This window comes from Dendrobates tinctorius, unplaced genomic scaffold (genome assembly GCF_039654945.1).
Source record: "Dendrobates tinctorius isolate UK_male_01 unplaced genomic scaffold, ASM3965494v1 ptg000160l, whole genome shotgun sequence".
In the NCBI taxonomy this organism is placed as follows: domain Eukaryota; kingdom Metazoa; phylum Chordata; class Amphibia; order Anura; family Dendrobatidae; genus Dendrobates; species Dendrobates tinctorius.
Genome location: NW_027361827.1, coordinates 22,499,477 through 22,521,681, shown reverse-complemented (window position 1 = coordinate 22,521,681; position 22,205 = coordinate 22,499,477). Strand labels below are relative to the sequence as shown.

The 22,205-nt window shown below is 42.7% G+C and overlaps 1 protein-coding gene across 2 annotated transcripts in view; it reads left to right on the top strand.

Moving 5' to 3' along the window:
* The window catches only part of SMC2 (structural maintenance of chromosomes 2), a 212,186-nt gene that overhangs the window by 181,167 nt on the left and 8,814 nt on the right, over positions 1–22,205 (top strand). Inside the window, exons 23-25 of one of the 2 annotated variants that reach the window (XM_073549710.1) lie at positions 1,323–1,483; positions 10,336–10,483; positions 16,827–16,961. In XM_073549710.1, coding sequence (XP_073405811.1) covers positions 1,323–1,483; positions 10,336–10,483; positions 16,827–16,961 — 444 coding nt within the window. Of the gene's footprint in view, positions 1–1,322; positions 1,484–10,335; positions 10,484–16,826; positions 17,296–22,205 lie in introns of those variants that run through there. The other variant, XM_073549709.1, reaches the window with a different exon arrangement.

Here is a 22,205-nt window from a genome sequence, read left to right as displayed (position 1 = left end):
GGGGTCTAGTTTCCAAAATGGTGTCATTTGTGGGTGGTTTCCATTGTTTAGGTACATCAGGGGCTCTCCAAACGCGACATGGTGTCCGATCTCAATTCCAGCCAAAAACGTCAAATGGTGCTGCTTCCCTTCCTAGCTCTGCCATACGCCCAAATAGTCGTTTACACCTACATATGGGGTATCAGCGTACTCTGGACAAATTGCACAATAACTTTTAGGGTCCTGTTACCCTTGGAAAAATAAGAATTGAGGGTGAAAAGATCATTTTTGTGGAAAAAATGATTGTTTAATTGTACGGCTGTACGTTATAAACTTCTGTGAAGCCCTTGGGGGTTCAAAGTTCTCACCACATATCTAGATAAGTTCCTTGGGGGGTCTAGTTTTCAAAATGGGGTCACTTGTGGGAGTTTCCACTGTTTACGTACATCAGGGGCTCTCCAAACGTGACATGGTGTCCGATCTGAATTCCAGCCAATTTTGCATTGAAAAAGTCAAACGGCGCTCCTTCCCTTCTGAGCTCTGCCTTGCACCGAAACAGTGGTTCCCCCCCACATATCAGTTATCAGCGTACTCAGGACAAATTGCACAATAACTTTTGCAGTCCAATTTTTCCTGTTACCCTTGGTAAAATAAATAAATTGAACCTGAAGTATTTTTTTTGTGGAAAAAAGTTAAATGTTCATTTTTTTTTTAAATATTCAAAAAATTCCTGTGAAGCACCTGAAGGGTTAATAAACTTTTTGAATGTGGTTTTGAGCACCTTGAGGGGTACAGTTTTTAGAATGGTGTCACTTTTGGGTATTTTCTATCATATAGACCCCTCAAAGTGGCTTCAAATGTGATGTGGTCCGTAAAAATACAATGGTCTTGCAAAAATTAGAAATCGCTGGTCAACTTTTAACCCTTATAACTTCCTAACAAAAAAAAATTTTGGTTCCAAAATTGTGCTGATGTAAAGTAAACATGTGGGAAATGTTACTTATTCAGTTTTTTTGTGTGCCATATCTCTGTGATTTAAGGGCATAAAAATTCAAAGTTGGAAAATTGCGAAATTTTCGCCAAATTTGTTTTTTTTTCACAAATAAACACAAGTTATTTGAATGAAATTTTACCACTAACATGAAGTACAATATGTCACGAGAAAACATTGTCAGAATCACTAGGATCCATGGAAGCGTTTCAGAGTTATTACCTCATAAAGGGACAGTGGTCAGAATTGTAAAAATTGGCCCGGGAGTTAACGTGCAAACCACCCTTGGTGTGAAGGGGTTAATAGTTTAATGATGACACTTTTTTTTTCTTTCTTTTTTTTTTTTTTAAAGGTGAATAATGACTTTGGCTCCATTTTCTCAATGCTTTTACCTGGGGCAAATGCTATGTTGTCTCCTCCAGAAGGATGCGATGTACTAGATGGCCTGGAGTTTAAAGTTGCATTGGGAAGTACATGGAAAGAAAATTTGACAGAACTAAGTGGAGGGCAACGGTAATTATGTGACAATTTATTTAAACAGAGAAAAAACATCTAGGATCTTCATAAAATCACTCTTTTTGAAAAAATTAAAGATCACAAGTCCAGGAATTACAGGCAATGACTAAATGCAGCATTCTGAAACAAGTTTGCCTGTAATTCCCAGTTTCCGGATTTGTGACCTTCAATTTTTTTCAATAGTGATTTTATGAAGTTTCTGGATCATTACATTTTTCTCCCTTCTTTCTGTGGCACCACACGTTTCCTCTGCACGAATCCTTCATTTATGGATGAGCTGAATTTTTCTACACAATTTTGTAATGTATATCTAGTTCTTACTTGAAGTGGTATTTAAGTTGCACATTTATGGCATACCACAGGTAAGCTGCTGTACCCAGGTAGGCATATGCCTGACTCTTCCCATTCACTTCTATGGAGGTCTGTGGATGTGCCATCGATATTGAAGATGGGAATACCTCTTTAACTCCTGAAAATCACAATATCAGCAGTAAATACTTACAAAAGTGTTACATAATTCTATACAGCCGTATATATATATATATATATATATATATATATGTATGTGTGAAGCTGAGTGTATGTATGTGTCAAGCCACACCCACTCCGCATAGCCACAATCACTCCACACGGCCCACGTTGTTACACATTCACCTCTAAAGCCACCCTGCAAAACTCACCGGCTGCGACATAGAATCATATAGAATCGTAGAGTTGGAAGGGACCTCCTGGGCCATCTGGTCCAACCCCCTGCTCAAAGCAGGATTCGCTAAATCATCCCAGTCAGATGTCTGTCCAGCCTCTGTTTGAAGACTTCCATTGAAGGAGAACTCACCACTTCTCGTGGCAGACTGTTCCACTCATTGATCACTCTAACTGTCAAAAAGTTTTTTTCTAATATCTAATCTGTCTCCTCCCATTCAGTTTCATCCCATTGCTTCTAGTCTTTCCTTGTGCAAATGAGAATAAAGTTGATCCTTCTACAATGTGACAGCCCTTTAGATATTTGTAGACAGCTATTAAGTCTCCTCTCAGTCTTCTCTTTTGCAAACTAAACATTCCCAAATCCTGCAACCTTTCCTCATAAGACAGGGTTTGCAGACCGGTCACCATTCTGGTCGCTCTTTTCTGAACTTGCTCCAGTTTGTTGATGTCTTTTTTAAAATGTGGTGCCCAAAACTGGACACAATATTCCAGATGAGGTCTGACCAAAGAGGAGTAGAGGGAAATAATGACTTCACGTGATCTAGACTGTATGCTTCTGTTAATACATCCTAGAATTGCATTTGCCTTTTTTGCTGCTGCATCACACTGTTGACTCATATTCAGTCTGTGATCTATTAGTATACCCAAGTCTTTTTCACATGTGCTGTCATTTAGCCCTATTCCTCCCATTCTATATATGCCTTTTTCATTTTTATTGCCCAGATGTAGTACTTTGCATTTCTCCCTGTTAAAAACCATTCTGTTAGTTGCTGCCCACTTCTCCAGTTTATTTATATCTTTTTGAATCCTCTCTCTCTCTTCTCTAGTATTAGCTATCCCTCCCAGCTTTGTGTCATCAGCAAATTTAATCAGTTTACCCTCAATTTCTTTATCTAAATTGTTGATAAAGATGTTGAACAATACAGGGCCCAGGACAGAGCCATGTGGTACCCCACTTGAGACATTGTTCCAACTGGATGTGCAGCCATTTACGACCACTCTTTGGGTCCGATCACTAAGCCAGTTATGAATCCACCTAACTGTTGCCTTGTCCATTCCATACTTAGTCATTTTTTCAATAAGGATTGTATGAGATACTTTGTCAAATGCTTTGCTGAAGTCAAGATATACTATATCTACAGCATTTCCTTGATCCACCCAATCAGTGATTCCGTCATAGAAGGAAATTAAGTTAGTCTGACATGACTTTTAGTTACAAACCCATGCTGACTCTGTTTAATCACTTCATTCTTATCCAGGTACTGACATACATGTTGTTTAATAATTTGTTCAAAGATCTTTCCTGGTATAGAAGTCAGACTCACCGGCCTATAGTTGCCTGGGTCCACCTTCTTCCCCTTTTTGAAGATAGGAACAACATTTGCTCTTCTCCAGTCTTCTGGCACTCCTCCTGTTCTCCCAAGAATTTTCAAAGATTATGGAGAGGGGTTCAAAAATTTCTTCTGCTATCTCCTTCAGTACTCTGGGGTGTAATTCATCTGGACCTGGAGACTTGAATTCATTTAGGTTAGCTAAGTGTTTCCTCACTATCTTTCTGTTTATAGATATCCTGGATTATTCTATTCCCTTAATAGGACAGTGAAGAACAGTTGATGTTACATTTCCTTTCTGAGAGAAAACAGATGCAAAATAGGAATTTAAAAGTTCAGCCTTCTCAACATCCTGTCTTACCATTTCATCATTTTCATCCTGTAAAAATCCTATAGCATCTTTGACTTTTCTTTTACTTTTGACATATCCCCAAAATCCTTTATTATTGCTTTTGACATCTCTTGCAAGCCTCAATTCATTTTCAGCTTTACTTAATCTGATTTGTGCCCTGCAGGTTCTGCAGACAGCTTTATATTCTTCTTTAGATATGCCTCCCTCTTTCCATTTTATAAACATTTTTTTCTTCCTTTTTAGCATGTGCTTAAGTTCTGTGTTCATCCATCCTGGTTTCCTTAAATGCTTCCTATTCTTCCCTCTTTTCGGAATTGTTAACAACTGTGCTTTGAGAATTTCATTTTTCAAGATTTCCCATCCTTCCTGGACATTTTTGTCTTTAAGGATATCCAGCCATTGGATCCCTCCAATTCTCTTTCTGAATCCCTTAAAATCTGCCTTTCTGAAATCTAACCTTGACGTCTGAGTCTTCACAGGTCTTCCGCCTCTAGTTATCCAAAATTCTAAAATAGCATGGTCGCTACCTCCTAGGGTCCCAGCCACTTTTACCTCCTCAACCATTTCCTCCCTGTTTATAAGGATTAGATCCAAGGTAGCAGTTCCCCTTGTTTTCTCCCCTACCTTCTGGAAGATAAAGTTGTCAGCAAGAGAGGATAAGAATTTCCTTGACCTGTTAGTTTTGCCTGAGAGAGATTCCCAACAAATGTCTGGATAGTTGAAATCTCCCATGACAACTGTCATATTTTTTGGAGAACTTGGCCATTTGATGCATAAAGAGTTCATCCATATCTTCAGCTTGCACAGGCGACCTGTAGTAAATGCCTACAATGGTGTCCTTTCCCTTGTTCTGTCCTTGTATTCTTACCCAAACAGTTTCCACAGAACTCCCAGTCTCTGAAGCTTCAATCTCTGTGCAGATATACGCATTTCTAACATACAATGCGACACCTCCTCCTCGTTTATCAAGTCTGTTTCTTGCAAATAAGTTGTATCCTTCTAGTCTTGTATTCGAATCATGTGTATTGTCCCACCAAGTTTCAGTGATTCTAATGACATCATATTTCTTTTCCTGTGTTAGTAGTTCCAATTCTCCTTGTTTGTTGCCCATGCTTTGTGCATTAGTATAGAAACATTTTAGTTTGTGATTGGTTTCTCTTTCTCCAATATTTTTATTAATTAGATTCTTTTGTCTTTGTTCTTCCTTTCCACTTCTAATAGCAGAGTTCTCAATAGCATTTGTCAGGTGTATGGCTTTTTCTGGTCTTTTGCTTCCCTTCCCATGTTGTTCTAGTTTAAAGCTCTCCTTACAAGTGTAGCAAGGCGACTTCCAAATACATGTTTTCCAGTCTTCGTAAGGTGCACCCCATCTCTAGCAAGTAGTCCATCGTATAAGTAATTCACTCCGTGATCCAGAAATCCAAGTCTTTGCTGACGGCACCATCGACGTAGCCAGTTGTTCACCTGCAGAATCTTATTCCACCTCCTTGTTCCATGGCCATCCACTGGGAGGATGGAAGAGAAGACCACCTGCGCTCCCAGTTCTTTCACTTTCTTGCCTAAGTCTTCAAAGTCTCTGCAGATGGTTTCCAGGTCATTTCTTGCGGTGTCATTTGTCCCCACATGTACAATCAGGGCCGCCGCCTTCAGGGTGTGTGCACACGTAAGCGTGTTTTCCGCGTTTTTTAAGCGTTTTTACTGGCAAAAATGCTTACAAGAAGCATCCAATTTATTTTAATGAATTCTAATGAATTCTGCATTTTTTGTACATATTGATGTGTTTTTTTCCGCGAAAAAAAACAACGCAGCATGCTCATTAATATCGCAGCAAAAATCCGCATTTCTAACTATATTCTATGAGACTGGGGACGCTCCGGAAAAAAAGGCGCAAAAATTGCACAGAAAACGCGCAGAAAAAAAATGTGCGTTTCTGAGATGGAGTCCGGTTTTCAGTCAGGAATTTTCTGCATAATTGGGTACATAGCCTCAGAGTATCAGTGCATGGCAGGCACAGGCCAGTTCTAGCTCCGTCGTGTCTAGAATGGAGTTGCTCCTGTGAGGCATAATGTCAAGGGAAAGGGAGGAGCCTCATGGATTACACCATTGTGCTCATAACAGGAAGTTGCTTGGCACGTGTGAAGTGAAAAATGAGAGTAGTGAGGTGAAAAATAAGAGGTGTGGGGGGAGGGGAACGAGAGGAGTGAGGGGGGAAAATAGTGAAGTGCTCCGAAAATGGCAGGTGTGAGGTCAAAATGACTGATGTGAGGGGGGAAATGAGGAGTGGGGTAAAATGAGGTGTGGGGGAAAATAGTGGAGTGATCGCAAAATGAGAGGTGTGAGGAGGAAAATGAGTGATCGGAAAATGAGAGGTGTGAGGAGGAAAATGAGTGATCGGAAAATGAGAGGTGTGAGGGGGAAAATAGTGGAGTGATCGGAGAATGAGAGGTGTGAGGGGGGAAATAGTGGAGTGATTGCAAAATGACAGGTGTGAGGGGAAAATGACGTGTGAAGGGGGAAAATGAGAGGCGTGATGGGAAAATAAGAAGTGAAGTTCTGCTGCAGTGTGAGGCTGTGTATAGAGAAGTCAGGCGCTGAAGGTGGAGGCTGTGAATAATGCCACATTCACACGTTCAGTATTTGGTCAGTATTTTACCTCAGTATTTATAAACCAAAACCACAAGTAGAAGAAAATACGAAAGTGGTGACATGTTTCTAATATACTTTTCCTTTGATTCCAAGTTTTAGCTTACAAATACTGAGGTAAAAATACTGAACAAATAACGTGTGAACGAGGTCTAAAGGAGAAAAGTATGTTGCTGCAGAAGAAGTAGGTTATATATGATACGCTTAATTGCAATTGCAATTTCTCTCGGGATCAAGTGTTTCCAATTATATATATGGAAGAGGAGTGTGAGATACTGCCGGAGGAGGTGACTATAAAGGAGAAAAGCTGTGCTGCAGAAAAATGCTGTATATAAAGGAGGAGAGTGAGGTACAAGAGGAGGCTGAGTAAAAAGGAGCAGGAGGAATAAGGCCCCTTAACTGCCGCTGTTAAAAGTCGTATCGGCAGTTGTTAAGGGGTTAATTTTGTGCTAAAAAAAATAAAAACAAAAATTTTTGCTTCAGCAAAATGGTGCCGGTTAAAAAAATACTATCAATACATGGGTAATCATTTAGTTAATTTGTGTTGCAAATCTGTAGTGTTGAATACCGTATTTTTCGGACTATAAGACGCACTTTTTTCCCCCAAAAAATTGGGAGGAAAATGGGGGGTGCGTCTTATTGTCCGAACGCAGGCTAAGGCTAGTTTCACACTAGCGTTTGGCAGAGCTGCGGACTTCTCCGTGAAGCTCCGCCCACTGCCGCACCTCCTCCGGTCAGCCCCGCCTACGTCTGCATGTGGCCTGCATATCTATCTTTGACATTGGGTACGCAGGCTACGCAGATGCGTCCGCATGTGTCATTTTGACGATGCGGCGCCTGTAACACGTTGCGTTCGACGCAGGTCATCACATCTTCAAAGTGACGCATGTGGACGCATCCGCATACATCCGCACGGCCTGCGTACCCAATGTTAAAGATAGGTACGCAGGCTGCTTGCAGAAGTAGGCGGTGCTGACTGGATGAGGTGCGTCAGTGGGCGGTGCTTCATGGAGGAAGTCCGCAGCTCTGCCAAACGCTATTGTGAACTAGCCTCACTGGGGGGTTGTGGCAGTGGTGTAGCAGTGAAACCGGCGGCAGAGGTGTAGCGATGCTGAGGCTCGGTGTTGGCGGTGCGGAGTGCACCTGAGCAGGGTCCCTTCCTTAGGATGCTGGCGGCAGAAATGTGGCGCCTCCGCAGCCCGGTGTCTACGGCAAGCCGAGCTAGGTGCATCACCGGTTTCTCTAAGGCCATCTTCCTGAAGCCATGGGTCGCCGGATCTCTGCGGCCATCAGCTTCAGGAGAATGGCCACTGGAGGATTCGTGTGCACAGATTGAGATCTCGGAGGCCATTTTCCTGAAGCCGAGGGCTGCGAGATCTCAATCTGCACATGCACTGCCTCAGGAAGATGCTCACCGAGAAACCAGTGATGCACTCGGCTCTGCTCGCCGTGGACACTGGGCCGTGGCATCGCCTCATTTCTGCCGCCTGCATCCTGAGGAAGGGACCCTGCTCCATGTTCTACCTCACCGCCGACATCGGACCTGCAGCGGCTGCACAACTGCATGTGTTGCGGCTGTGTCACTGTCACAACACATGCAAGGAAAGCCCAACACACAGGCTCTCCATGCATGTGTTGTGACAGTGACACAGATGCGACACATGCACCTGCGGAGCCAAACAGCTGATCCGCCTGCACGCTCCATTTTTCTGAGTTCCTTCTGCAGCTTATTCGGTAAGCGCTATAGCTTGCCGAATAAGGAGGGACTCAATCAAATTCACTCATCTCTAGTGACAACCTCTCTTTACATTTCAATGTCTCCACACCAAAGTTTCACTTTAACAATCTACACATTTGGAAAGAAGCAGATTAATAACATCAACTCTAACATGGCAAATGACACGATTCCTTTCTCATCTATTACCAGAAATACTGGTTATACTTTTTTTCCATGCTTAATGTCAAGTTAGTCTAAAAAAACATTTGCAGAACAATATATATGTTACATAATAAATTTGTAATCTATTGTATGCTAAAATTCTTCTACTTGAAATTAAGATGGCCGTATTTTTTGGACTAGAAGACGCACCTAGGTTTTAGAGGAAGAAAAAATAAAAAAAAATTGCATCAAAAAATGTGGTCAATTCTGTACTAACATCCCCTATCCTGGTATATATGATCCCCTCATTCCTGTCCTGGTATACATGATCCCTATCCTGGCCCCCTTTTCCCTATCCTGGTATGCATGGCTCCTTCGTCCCTATCCTGGTATGCATGGCCTCCTCATCCCTATCCTGGTATGCATGGCTCCCTCGTCCCTATCCTGGTATGCATGGTTCATCATCCCTATCCTGGTATGCATGGCCTCCTCATCCCTATCCTGGTATGCATGGCCTCCTCATCCCTCTCCTGGTGTGTATGGCCTCCTCATCCCTATCCTGGTATGCATGGCTCCCTCGTCCCTATCCTGGTATGCATGGTTCATCATCCCTATCCTGGTATGCATGGCCTCCTCATCCCTATCCTGGTATGCATGGCCTCCTCATCCCTATCCTGGTATGCATGGCCTCCTCATCCCTATCCTGGTATGCATGGCCTCCTCATCCCTATCCTGGTATGCATGGCCCCCACATCACCAACCTGGTATGCATGGCTCCCTCGTCCCTATCCTGGTATGCATGGCTCCCTCGTCCCTATCCTGGTATGCATGGCTCCCTCGTCCCTATCCTGGTATGCATGGCCCCCTCTTCCTTATCCTGGTATGCATGGCCCCCACATCACCAACCTGGTATGCATGGCCCCTTCATCCCTATCCTGGTATGCATGGCCCCCACATCACCAACCTGGTATGCATGGCCCCTTCATCCCTATCCTGGTATGCATGGCCCCCACATCACCAACCTGGTATGCATGGCCCCCACATGACCATCCTGTTATGCATGGCCCCCAACAGAAAAACATTACAAAAACTTAAACCATTCTACTTACCTTCCCTACTCTCCCTCGTAGCATCCTGTTCTGATGCCGGCAGCTGTTTTATGCTAGTAAGCAGCACATGGCAGTGGCGTCATGCGCTGCTTACAAGCAGAGGACAGCTGCCGGAATAATCACTGCTCCCCACGCTGGGACTATGGGCGTGTGGAGCAGTGAATATTCACTTTTAACAGCAGGCACAGTAACCTCAGGCTTCCTATACCACTGCTAAACAGAAATTAATTTTTACTGCTCTCCACGCCCATGGCAGTGAATATTCATTCTCTTTAATAGCGGTACACATGATCGCCAGGCAACTGCAGGAAGCCGGTAGCTGCGACTTCTGTGCCAGCTATTAAAGATCAATGAATATTCACTGCTCTCCACGCCCATGGGGAGTGGAGAGTAATGAGAATTACTTGCTTTATTTAGCGGACACACTTCAGAGCCTAGCAGCTGCTGGAACTTGTGGCTAACAGCGTGTCTGCTATTAAAGAGAAATGAATATTCACTGCTTTCCACTCCCGTGGGCATGGAGAGCAGTGAATATTAATTTCTCTATAGCCTCAGGCATAGGAGTTAGCTGCAGCAGCCGGCTCCTGCCTCCTGTGATCCGCTGCTGCCGCTCCCCCACTTCCCCTTCCACAGCAGATACATATGGACTACAAATTCTTTGAGGAAAAAGTATGTCTTATAGTCCGAAAAATACAGTACTATTTATTTCCATAGTCGTATTCTGGATCATTTCTTGTCTTGTTTGATCCAGAAATTATTGTAGCCTTTATTAAATAATAATATAGTAATATTTGCACTTCATGTCTGTGTGTATGTATATTGTTTTTCAGCTCTCTTGTGGCATTGTCTCTTATTCTTGCCATGTTACTTTTTAAACCTGCCCCTATTTATATCTTGGATGAAGTTGATGCTGCCTTGGACCTTTCTCACACCCAGAACATTGGTCAGATGCTGCGTACTCACTTTCGACACTCACAGGTATGTGGAACTGCAGCACTTGCATCTATATTTTGCTACAATTGTTTTGTGGTCTCTGGTGCTAAGTAAAACAACATTCTTGACCACATCTAAAACTCAGGCAGATTAAATATGGCAAATCATGGCATGACATTTTTTTTTTTTTTTTGTATCTCACAAAACTATTTTTAAAGTGTGTCAAAAAAAAGGAGTTAAATATGGAAATTGACTCTTCAGAGAGTAGGAGGACTTGAACTCTAGTGCCCCCTATTGGAAGTAGTCGATATTGACCCTTTAACAACCTTTGCCACATGACTTGGTGTCTGGTTTGGCTTTTATCCTCATTCCATACGCATGTTTCTGGGTGTTTACCACTCATTATTGCAAAGCAATAGGTCTAATTTGGCCGTATGAGAGGCCTCTGACGAGGATCTAAAGGGTAACTGCTTTTCACAAAGCTTTGCAGCTATGTGATATTTTGTCCAATCTCCAGTCTCCTCTTGGTTTATGCTTTTTTTTTTTTTTTTTTCTTTTCTTCTCCTAGACCATAAATCTTCCCCTATGTACACTGTGTTCCAAATTACTATGCAAAAAATATTTCCTCATATTTTCTCTACATTGCGTATATGAATTGCAGTCATTGTTATTTTCCAGTCATCTAATATTCTAGTATAATTGCAATGTTTTTGAACAAACTGCCTATGAAAACAGTATATTTTTAAAAATAAGAAACACTCAAAATGCATGTTCCAAATTATTATGCACAGCAGAGTTTTCAACCTTTTTATTTTTATTTTGAACCAAAAAATGGTCAATTGTGAAATTATAAGCTTTAGTATGAGGTTCTGACCCCCCCCCCGGTTTGATCCTGGCTACGCCCATAGTGTGAATGTAGCCTGAGGATCTAGGCTTTATCTTAGCCGAGATAAGTCATAGTGTGTGTGTATTTATGTATATATATATATATATATATATATATATATATATATATATATATATATATACACAGTACAGACCAAAGTTTGGACACACCTTCTCATTCAAAGCGTTTTCTTTATTTTCATGACTATGAAAATTGCAGATTCACGCTGAAGGCATCAAAACTATGAATTAACACATGTGGAATTATATAATTAGCAAAAAAGTGTGAAACAACTGAAAATACTGTGTGTCTTATATTCTAGGTTCTTCAAAGTAGCCACCTTTTGCTTTGATTTCTGCTTTGCACACTCTTGGCATTCTCTTGATGAGCTTCAAGAGGTAGTCACAGGAAATGGTTTTCACTTCACAGGTGTGCCCTGTCAGGTTTAATAAGTGGGATTTCTTGCCTTATAAATGAGGTTGGGACCATCAGTTGTGTTGCGCAGAAGTCTGGTGGATACACAGGTGATTGTTGTGAGTTCATTTTCCCCTTCATTACTGAGGCCCGAGGAACTCCCTCTTCTGGTAAAGAAAGGTAGTGAGCCTGATTATCAAACACCTGAGGCTGATGATGATGACTGGCTGAGTGGAGTTACTGACTGGATATAAGGCTGCCGACGCCCTTCTGCCCTGCGGGTGATTTCTCTGTGGGATCCTTGGAGACCAGTCTGAATTCCTGCTCCTCTAAAGCTAAGTTTGCTGCTCGGCCTTTTGCTTTGGTGCTTTGACTTTGTTTTGCTTTGTTTTTCTGGATTTCTGCCATTCCCTGCTGGGGTGTGCTGAATTCATTTAGCTCTGTCTTCTGAAAATACCTTAGTGCTGATTTAGTTTTTGAAGCCTAGCTGCTTCAGGGCCTTTTTCATATCAGCTTGTTGGCTTATGTCTTTGATAGGGTTTTGGCAGATTGCAGACAGCAGCCTTCCTGTCCTTTCCTATCTAGGTAGTTTTGGGCCCCGTCTTTGCTCAGTCTATCTTTCTGTCTGTGTTAGTATTTTCATCTTGCTTCACTGTCATTATATGTTGGGGGCTGCCTATTGCTTTGGGGTCTGCTCTGGGGCAGTTTAGTTTTCCCCTTTCTTTCTTTAGGCCTATGTAATTCTCCGGCTGTGATCGAGGGGTCTATGGCATCGTAGGAACCCCCCACGGATACTGCTAGTTGTGTTGTTAGGTTCAGGGGGTCTGCAATCTGATAGTTGCCAACTTCTCTGGTTTTCTGGACTTAGCTTGTATTTCTGCTTTTGCCTCCTACGGTGACTCATTCATAACAGGTGATAGTCCTACTGAATAGACTGTTAGAATTTGTATTATGGCAAGAAAAAAGCAGCTGAGTAAAGAAAAATGAGTGGCCATCATTACTTTAAGAAATGAAGGTCAGTCAGTCCGAAAAATTGGGAAAACTTTGAAAGTGTCCCCAAGTGCAGTGGCAATAAACATCAAGCGCTACAAAGAAACTGGCTCACATGAGGAACGCCCCAGGAAAGGAAGACCAAGAGTCACCTCTGCTGCGGAGGATAAGTTCATCCGAGTCACCAGCCTCAGAAATCGCAGGTTAGCAGCTCAGATTAGAGACCAGGTCAATGCCACACAGAGTTCTAGCAGCAGACACATCTGTACAACAACTGTTAAGAGGAGACTTTGTGCAGCAGGCTTTCATGGTAAAATAGCTGCTAGGAAACCACTGCTAAGGACAGGCAACAAGCAGAAGAGACTTGTTTGGGCTAAAGAACACAAGGAATGGACATTAGACCAGTGGAAATCTGTGCTTTGGTCTGATGAGTCCAAATTTGAGATCTTTGGTTCCAACCACCGTGTCTTTATGCGACGCAGAAAAGGTGAACGGATGGACTCTACATGCATGGTTCCCACCGTGAATCATGGAGGAGGAGGTGAGATGGTGTGGGGGTGCTTTGCTGGTGACACTGTTGTGGATTTATTCAAAATTGAAGACATACTGAACAAGCATGGCTACCACAGCATCTTGCAGCGGCATGCTATTCCATCCGGTTTGTATTTAGTTGGACCATCATTTATTTTTCAACAGGACAATGACCTCAAACACACCTCCTGGCTGTGTAAGGGCTAGTTGACCAAGAAGGAGAGTGATGTGGTGCTACGCCAGATCACCTGGCCTCCAGTGTCACCAGACCTGAACCCAATCGAGATGGTTTTGGGTGAGCTGGACCGCAGAGTGAAGGCAAAAGGGCCAACAAATGCTAAGCATCTCTGGGAACTCCTTCAAAACTGTTGGCAGACCATTTCCAGTGACTACCTCTTGAAGCTCATCAAGAGAATGCCAAGAGTGTGCAAAGCATTAATCAAAGCAAAAGGTGGCTACTTTGAAGAACCTAGAATATAAGACATATTTTTAGTTTTCACACTTTTTTGTTAATTATATAATTCCACATGTGGTAATTCATAGTTTTGATGCCTTCAGAGTGAATCTACAATTTTCATAGTCATGAAAATAAAGAAAACTCTTTGAATGAGAAGGTGTGTCCAAACTTTGGTCTGTACCGTATGTATGTAATCGATATTATACATTGTATTACATATTTACAATTTATTAGTTTTTTGTGTTCTAAAGTTGTATTCCAATAAATAGATATTCTGTTCTATCTAAATATCTTGATTACTGGATTATAGAAATGATTAAATGTCTTATGTTCACATTGTACGACAATACATTTTTCACTTAAATATAAGCAATATATGTGGGAGTCGGAGTTGGTGTAAGGGAAATTGAGAAGTCGGAGTCGCAGGTTTGGCTTAGGCTAGTTTCACACTAGCGTTTTTGAGCGCAGAGACGGCCTGCGCACGGCCGCCGCTAAGCCCCGCCACCTGCCGCGCCTCTGCCGGTAGCTCCGCCTACCGGCGCATGACGCTGCATGCGCCCTTCGTCCCCTATCTTTATCACTGGGGGTGCAGGCCGTGCGCAGTATGCGTTTGGCGGCGCATGCGTCCTTTTGACGGTGCGCCGACCTGCGCCAAACGCAACCTGCTGCAGTTTGGTTGCGCCGGCGCACCGTCAAAAAGGCGCATGCGCCGCCAAACGCATACTGCGCACGGCCTGCGCCCCCAGTGATAAAGATAGGGGACGCAGGGCGCATGCAACGTCATGCGCCGGTAGGCGGAGCTACCGGCGGAGGCGGGGCTTAGCGGCGGCCATGCGCAGGCCATCGCTGCGCTCAAAAACGCTAGTGTGAAACTAGCCTTACCGACTCCACAGCCCTGCTTTTGATGATGCTCCAGAGGTTCTCAATGGGGTTGAGGTCAGGGGAAGCTGGTGGCCACACCATAAGTTTGTCCTTTTTTATGCCCATAGCAGCCAGAGATGCAGATGTGTTATTTGCAGCATGAGACGGTGCATTATCATGCATGAAAATGATCTTGCTGCGGAAAGCACGGTTCTTCCTCTTGAACCATGGCAGGAAGTTCTGTTTTAGAAACTCCACATAGATTATGGAGTTCATTTTTACCCCTTCAGGGATCCTAAAGGGGCCGACACTCTCTCCCCATGATTCCAGCCCAAAACATTACTCCACCTCCTCCTTGTTGGCGCCTTAGCCGTGTTTTCATGGGGTGTCCATCAACCAGCCATCCTCCACTCCATCCATCTGGACCATCGAGCGTTGCACGGCACTCATCGGTGAACAAAACAGTTTGGAAGTCAGTCTTCATGTATCGTTTGGCCCACTGGAGCAGTTTCTGCTTGTGTGCAGTGGATAGAGGTGGTCGACAGGATGGCTTGCGCACAGCTGCAAACCTCTGAAGGACCCTGCATCTTGTTGTTCGGGGGACGTTGGAGGCACCAGCAACTTCAAAAACTTGTCTGCTGCTATGACAAGGCATTTTTGCAGTTGCTCTTTTAACCTGACGCAATTGCCTGTTGGAAAGAGTCCTCAATTTTTCCTTATCAGCACGCACACGTGTGTGCTGGGAATCAGCTACATACTTCTTGATTGTGCGATGATCACGATGAAGTGTCTTGGCAATGTTGATTGTAGTCATGCCTTGACCTAAATACTCCACAATTTGTTGCTTCTCAGCAGCCGACACATCCTTTTTCTTTCCCATTTTGGCAAAAAATGTAGGCTGCTTAATAATGTGGAACAGCCTTCTTAAGTAGTCTTGCCTTTATTTGGACACACCTGCCAAACTAATTTGCACAGGTATCTGCAATTGCTTTCAGTGATATAAAGAGCCCTGACACACATCACCATCAATGAGTTTAAATGACAAACAGAAAAATTCTAACCTTATCACTCCTAAACTCTTCTTGCATAATAATTTGGAACACAGTTTACTTGTACCATCCTGTCTGCCTATCATGAGACGGAATGCTCTTCAGTGTCTGTTTCAATTGTAATAAGATATGAAGGCCAAAATTAGGGAGAACTTGATTATTTATTGTGGGAATTAAACCCTGGTTCTTCCATCAACGCAGAGAATTGACATATAACATCTCCTTCCATATGCAGTGAAACCTGTCTGCTGAACAGGAAAACTGATAACAAGAGTAAACAATTTTGAATATTTATTTTTTTCCCATTAATAACTTTCTTTCATCCCATTTCATAAAGTGATTGTGAGAATCAAGGGGACTAACTGTGCAGGGAATTTTTTTTCTCAATATCGTGGGATGCAGAAGTCAGAACACTATTAAAAATAAATAGAAGCAGCAGCATAATAACTGCGGTCGCTGCTGCGATCGGCCTGGCGGGTCAGGGGCCTGGCAGCAGAAACTTCAACTGGATGTGCGTTGTATCCAGTTGAAGTGTATTACGGCGCACAGAAACTTCAGGTCCGCACGCGACAATACACACTGCTGGTAAATCAAAGGCCTGCAGCGGATGTCGACGTGACGTCACACACTCCCGTTACACGACAGCTGCCGGCTTCACAAGAGCATCCGCACAGCGTGAGAGCAAAGGAAAGGAGAGTATTTATTTTTAGAAAAAAAAATCAGTGGCCATACTACTATGGATGACTATATACCTTATGGATAACTATGGGGGAGCATTATATTTTATGGATGACTGAGGTGTATTATACTACATGGATGACTATGAGCTGTGCAGTATATTATATAGAGGACTATGGGATGCATTATACTATATGGAAGACTATGGGGGGTGCATTATATTTCTTCTTTGGAGCCCCATGACTTCTGTGTACAACCCTGGTGAGTTGGTGAGTATAATGGTTTATTTCCTTCTATACATTAAAGAACGGAGGACATATACCAAGATGGGGAATATACCGTATATACCGTATATACTAGATAAGGGACATACCGCAGAATAAGCGATATTTTTAGTATATATTATATCTTGCACCAGGGAGCATCAGACTCTAGTTACACCACTGAATAGAAGACTTATTCTAGTTCTGTCATCACTTTGAGAACAGGAAAACTAACACATTTTGAACCCTTCTCTTAAAGTTCATAGTTGTGTCGCTGAAAGATGGAATGTTTAACAACGCCAATGTCCTCTTCAAAACCAAATTTGTGGATGGAGTGTCTACAGTTGCTCGATTTGCACAGAATCAAAATGGAAGAACTCCCAAGAACAAGAAGGCAAGAAAAATGTAGAGTAAAAAGAAGAAATGCATAAACAAATTTAGCAAAGACTTTACTGTAATATACAATCTGAACTGTTGGCTCCAAATCATCTGTACTTTGTAAACCATAACATTTGTTTAGTCCTAGTCATGGACTCTTTGTAACATTTATCTTGGGTGGTTGAAAATTACATTCACATAAGCTTTTTAAAAACCTATCAAGTCTCAATGTATGCAATCTACTTTTTATGCTGAACATCATGCCTCATTCAGACATCGGTGTTTCTCACATATGCTAAATGTTTCGTCAGTGATTTTTATGTGTGAATTAATAAATGACTTAAAATGCTTCTCCTATCCTCTGCAATGTTTATCATGTGCACCCTGATGTCATACTTGTGCAACCCTATAGTGTAAGAAAACTGGAAATGAACCCACATAAATATCATGAGCACAGGGTAAATGCCAATTAGCACATACAGATAGAAGAAATCTTATAAGGAATAAGTACCAGGCAAGAATATGATCAGGATAAAAATGAGCTCTTATTGAAAAAAAGTTTAAAAATGTAAGACACAAGATAACCAGCGCTGATACTTCATGTAAACTATATGATACAAATCTAATGTTTTAAGAAATACAGGCTTTATACTGAGTGATGTAAGTATAGTGGTATAGCAAAATATACTGTATGTAATCCCAATATTCCAGACTGATACCAGGCAGCATAAAGTAGTATAAAAGTTGTTCCAAAGAAAGACAATGAATGAATGGCACCAGGGGAATGGATACACTTGTATAATAAAACAAATCTTGTGTGTAAACCGATAGCACGCAGTGTAAAGCAATGGGTATGCGGTGTTCCGCATCAAAAAGCATAAACATAGTGTATAACATGAAAAGAGATGCGGCACTCACCCAGATGCAGTAGAAAACTGAATCCTTTATTGTACCATTATGAGGTTAAAACAAAGTCCATAGGAACAGCAGGTGTGTACCGGTATGCGGGGAAGGGAAGATGGACGACGGCCGTTTCGCGCAGCAAGCGCTTCAACGGGTCCAACGGCCGTCTTCCTTTCCTTGCATACTGGTACACACCTGCTGTTCCTATGGACTTTGTTTTAACCTCATAATGGAACAATAAAGGATTCCGTTATTTTTATTGCATCTGGGTGAGTGCCGCACCTCTTTTCATAGTGTAAATAATAGACAAAGTATGTCAGAGTAAGGTATCGTGAAGTGGCAAGTGTATAGATCCCATAAGTGGGAGATGTAGGTATGCATAATGGCATGGAGGAGACTCGCCAGTCAATGAAACAACCACACCCGATGCTTGTTTCACCCCTAGCTTCAAGTGGTAAAAAAAACAAACTGATCTGTCTCCATGATTTTTGTACACACACACACATTCCGCAAAAAATACTGCCATATGATTAGTGTCATGGACTGAGCACTTGTTTTATGCGTGAAAACATGGATAGAACATATACATGCAACACTGACGTCTGAATGAGGCCTTTAGCTGTGCAGTCCATACCTCTGGCATTAAATTCGGATTTCATTTTTCTCGTATGAATAAACTATTTGTAATGAAATGTTACCTTGCTCTTCCAAATGAAACTTGTGTGTAATTGGTAGGTAAATAAGGTAGTAAGCTCATGTATACACCATGTAAATGGTGGCATTAAGTGCAGTTAAAATTCACTAGTTCCATTCTGTGAAGTTTTACAGTGTAAAGAAATCAAAGGTGGCACACCCAGTGAAATGCTTAGCTTGAGAAGGATGCTAGTTCCTCTGAAGACAACCCTTGAGCTCCTGTAGACAGAGTGAAGGAACTGTACACCTTATGGCACTTGGAAATGCTTCAAATAGGATTGTTGTCAGTAGTTTATATCCATTGGTAGTACTGCTGTAATTACTGTATTATGTTAAAGTTTCTGGTGAAGACCCTTCATCAGACATATAGGCGATGTTCAATGCATATAGGTCAAAGGGCCCCAAGCTGCGGCATGGGATTCCCACAAATAGGCACAATCGGGATCTAGCTGTATCAAGGCCTTCAGTGTGAGTAACTTAATACTGTACTTACCCCGGTGTAACCAATGTGATGAAATGCTCACAATAAATCCTATTTGAAGCATCTCGAAGTGCTTTTATGTGTGCAGCTTCTTCTGTCTGCTATTGTTCCTATTCCATACGACTACATTAAAGAATGACAAGTTGTGAATTCATGTCACAATAAAGGCTATATTCAACTACAGTACCATTCATCCTAATGCAATTTGTGGCAATCCTTGCACATATTGCAGAATCACATTCACATGTATGAATTATTCCTACCAATAATTCTTTCCTGGAGTCCGTCATGATGACACCAGGAGGTAGTCCTTTTCATCCTCTAGGGACAGGAAACGCATGATAGGTTAAAAGCCCCCCTCCACCTCACCCTCAATGTTTTACCAATCAAAACACCAGGATGGATGCAACGTAAAGGGGTTGTCCACTACTAGGACAACCCCTTCTTCATCTAAATGTTTTTCCCCGATAAAATAAAAAGCTTATTCTCGCCTCCCGTGCGGTGCTGTTGTAGTGTTGTTGGTACTCGCAATCCCTTGGCTCCCGTGCGTTTGACATGTGAGCCCAGTGTTAATCAATGCTCACCGCCTTCTGTCAAATTGAACATTAAGGCTATGTGCCCACGTTGCATGTTAAACCGCAGACTAAAAACCGGACTCCTTCCCAGAAATCGCTCGGTTTTTGCTGCGATTTTCTCAAGCACTTTCCAAGCGATTTGAAGCATTGCTTGGAAAGTGATTGACAGGTTGGTCACACTCGTCAAACATAGTGTTTGACAAGTGTGACCAGCTTTCTACTATTGAGGCCGCCTATGCGGCATCAATAGTAAAAGATAAAATGTTAAAAATGATAAAAAAAAATAAAAAATCGGGGTATATTTACCTTCCGACGTCCCGTGCTGCCATCCCGGGCCTCAGCGTTCCCAGTAATGCCTTGCGAGACCTGTGATGACGTTGGTCTCGCGTTACTATAGCGATCTCGCGAGACCACGTCATCACAGGACCTTGCCGCAAGGCATTACTGGGAACGCTTAGGCCGGGAATGCAGCGCGGGACGTCGGAAGGTAAATAAACCCCGATTTTTTATTCTTTTTTTACAGGGGTATGGTACCCAGGGCCTGGAGGACAGTCTCCTCTCCTCCACACGGTGGGTACCAGCCGCACATGAGACGCTTGACTTCGCGCATGGTGGGCATAGCCACATGCGGGAAGTAAGCGATTCTCATGCATTCCTATGGGTGCGGAATCGCGGCAATTCTTTGCGATTCCGCACAAAAGAATGACCATGCTGCGATTTTTTTCCGCGATGCGATTCCGCCATGGAAAAAAGCGCAGCATTAGCACAGCATGTGTGGAATGCCATAGGAATGCATGGGGGGGCGTTCTGTACACGATTTTTAAACGTTTTCGCGCCGAAAATCGCGACAAAAACGCTTAAAAATCGCATCGTGGGCACACAGCCTAAGAGAAAGTCCGGTCCGCAGCTGATCTGACTTCTTATTTGCATTGTAGTGGGTTTATAATTAGTAAGGTTGTTATGGATAGAAGAAATGATTTGCACTAATTTGAGTGATCGATTACTATTTTAGTTAAGAATTTAAAAGAAAAGTTACAGTAAAAGATTACAAATAGCAAAGTTTCAAGCAAAACTAAAAAAATTAAAACGTAATTAAATCAGTAAATGAGAGTAATTAAAATACTTACAGTAGCTTCGCATAATAATCCTGAATTATATGCGCAACTGACCCAGAATGAGAATAATGTTGCTTCTGGACCTCTCCAGATTCCAAATGCTGTCCAGTCTCCCCCTCCAAGAGTTCGGTCATCTTTTATATCTTTTCCAATATTTTTATTAGGTTTTAACAGGGGTAAAAAAAGGGGGGGTGGGTAGGAGATAAAGGAGTAAGGGAGAGGGGGGGGAGGAGGGGGATAAGCAAGGTAAATAGGAGAAGGGCAAGGTAACAGACATAACAATACAAGAAAAATGGCTAGCAACATAATAGCCAAAATATAGGAAGGGATGCAACCCTTAAGTACAGTGATATTGCAAATAAGCAATACATATGGCACAATTTAAAGTACCATGAAAGCGTTAGCATAACATGTCTAAAAATCAAGGAATAAGAGACTCCATCAAGAGAATTAATCAAGAAAGCTGATGAGGCAGATCGCCAATTAGCTCAAAAATCTGGTGACTTATCCTGTCAAGGGAGGCGGAAAGGACTGATCCCACTTATACCACTTCTTATAAAACTTACCAAATTGATTATTAGATAATGCGAATTTAAGTTCGATTGCTCTGTGTTGGGAGATTAATTTGATAATTTCGCTAGAATTAGGTAGTACTTGACTCTTCCAGTGGAAGGCAATCGAATTTTTTGCGACTAAGCAAATATGCAGGATGATTGACTTTAACCCCTTTCTGCCATGAGACGTACTATCCCGTCCATGTGCCCTGGGACTTAACTCCCAGGGACGGGATAGTACGTCACGGCGATCAGCGGCGCCCACGTGATGAGCGTCGCTGATCGCAGCCGGGTGTCAGCTGATTATCACAGCTGACACCCGGCACAATGTGTCAGGGGCGGTCACGGACCGCCCCCAACACATTAACCCCTTGCACACCGCGATCAAACACGATCGCGGTGTACCGGGGGTTAAAGGGAAGCATCGGGAGGGAGGGGGCTCCCTCCGTGCTTCCCTGAGCCCCCCACAGCAGCGCAATGTGCAGCGCTGCTGCGGGGGGGGGGCTCCATCCCTGCAGGTCCCCGAATCCAAGATGGCGACAGGGACCTTCGGGGGTCTGCATGGAGCTGGCTTCCTCATGCCTTCAAAGCGCAGGCAAGGAGGAAGCCTTGTGCAGTGCCTGTGACAGATCGCTGATCTCTCACAGTGATCTGTCATGTGACAGATCAGCGATCTGTCACAGGACAGTGATGTCCCACCTGGGACTATGTAATAAATAATAAAAAATAATTTTAAAAAAATCGCTAAATAAATTAAAAAAAAAAAAAATATTCCCTCATTCATTTTTTGGAAATAAAAAAAACCCGAAACAATAAAAGTACACATATTTGGTATCGCCGCGTCCGTAACGACCCGCCCTATAAAACTGTCCCATTAGTTAACCCCTTTAGCGAACCCCTTAAAAAATAAAAAACGAAGCAAAAAATGATTTATCATAC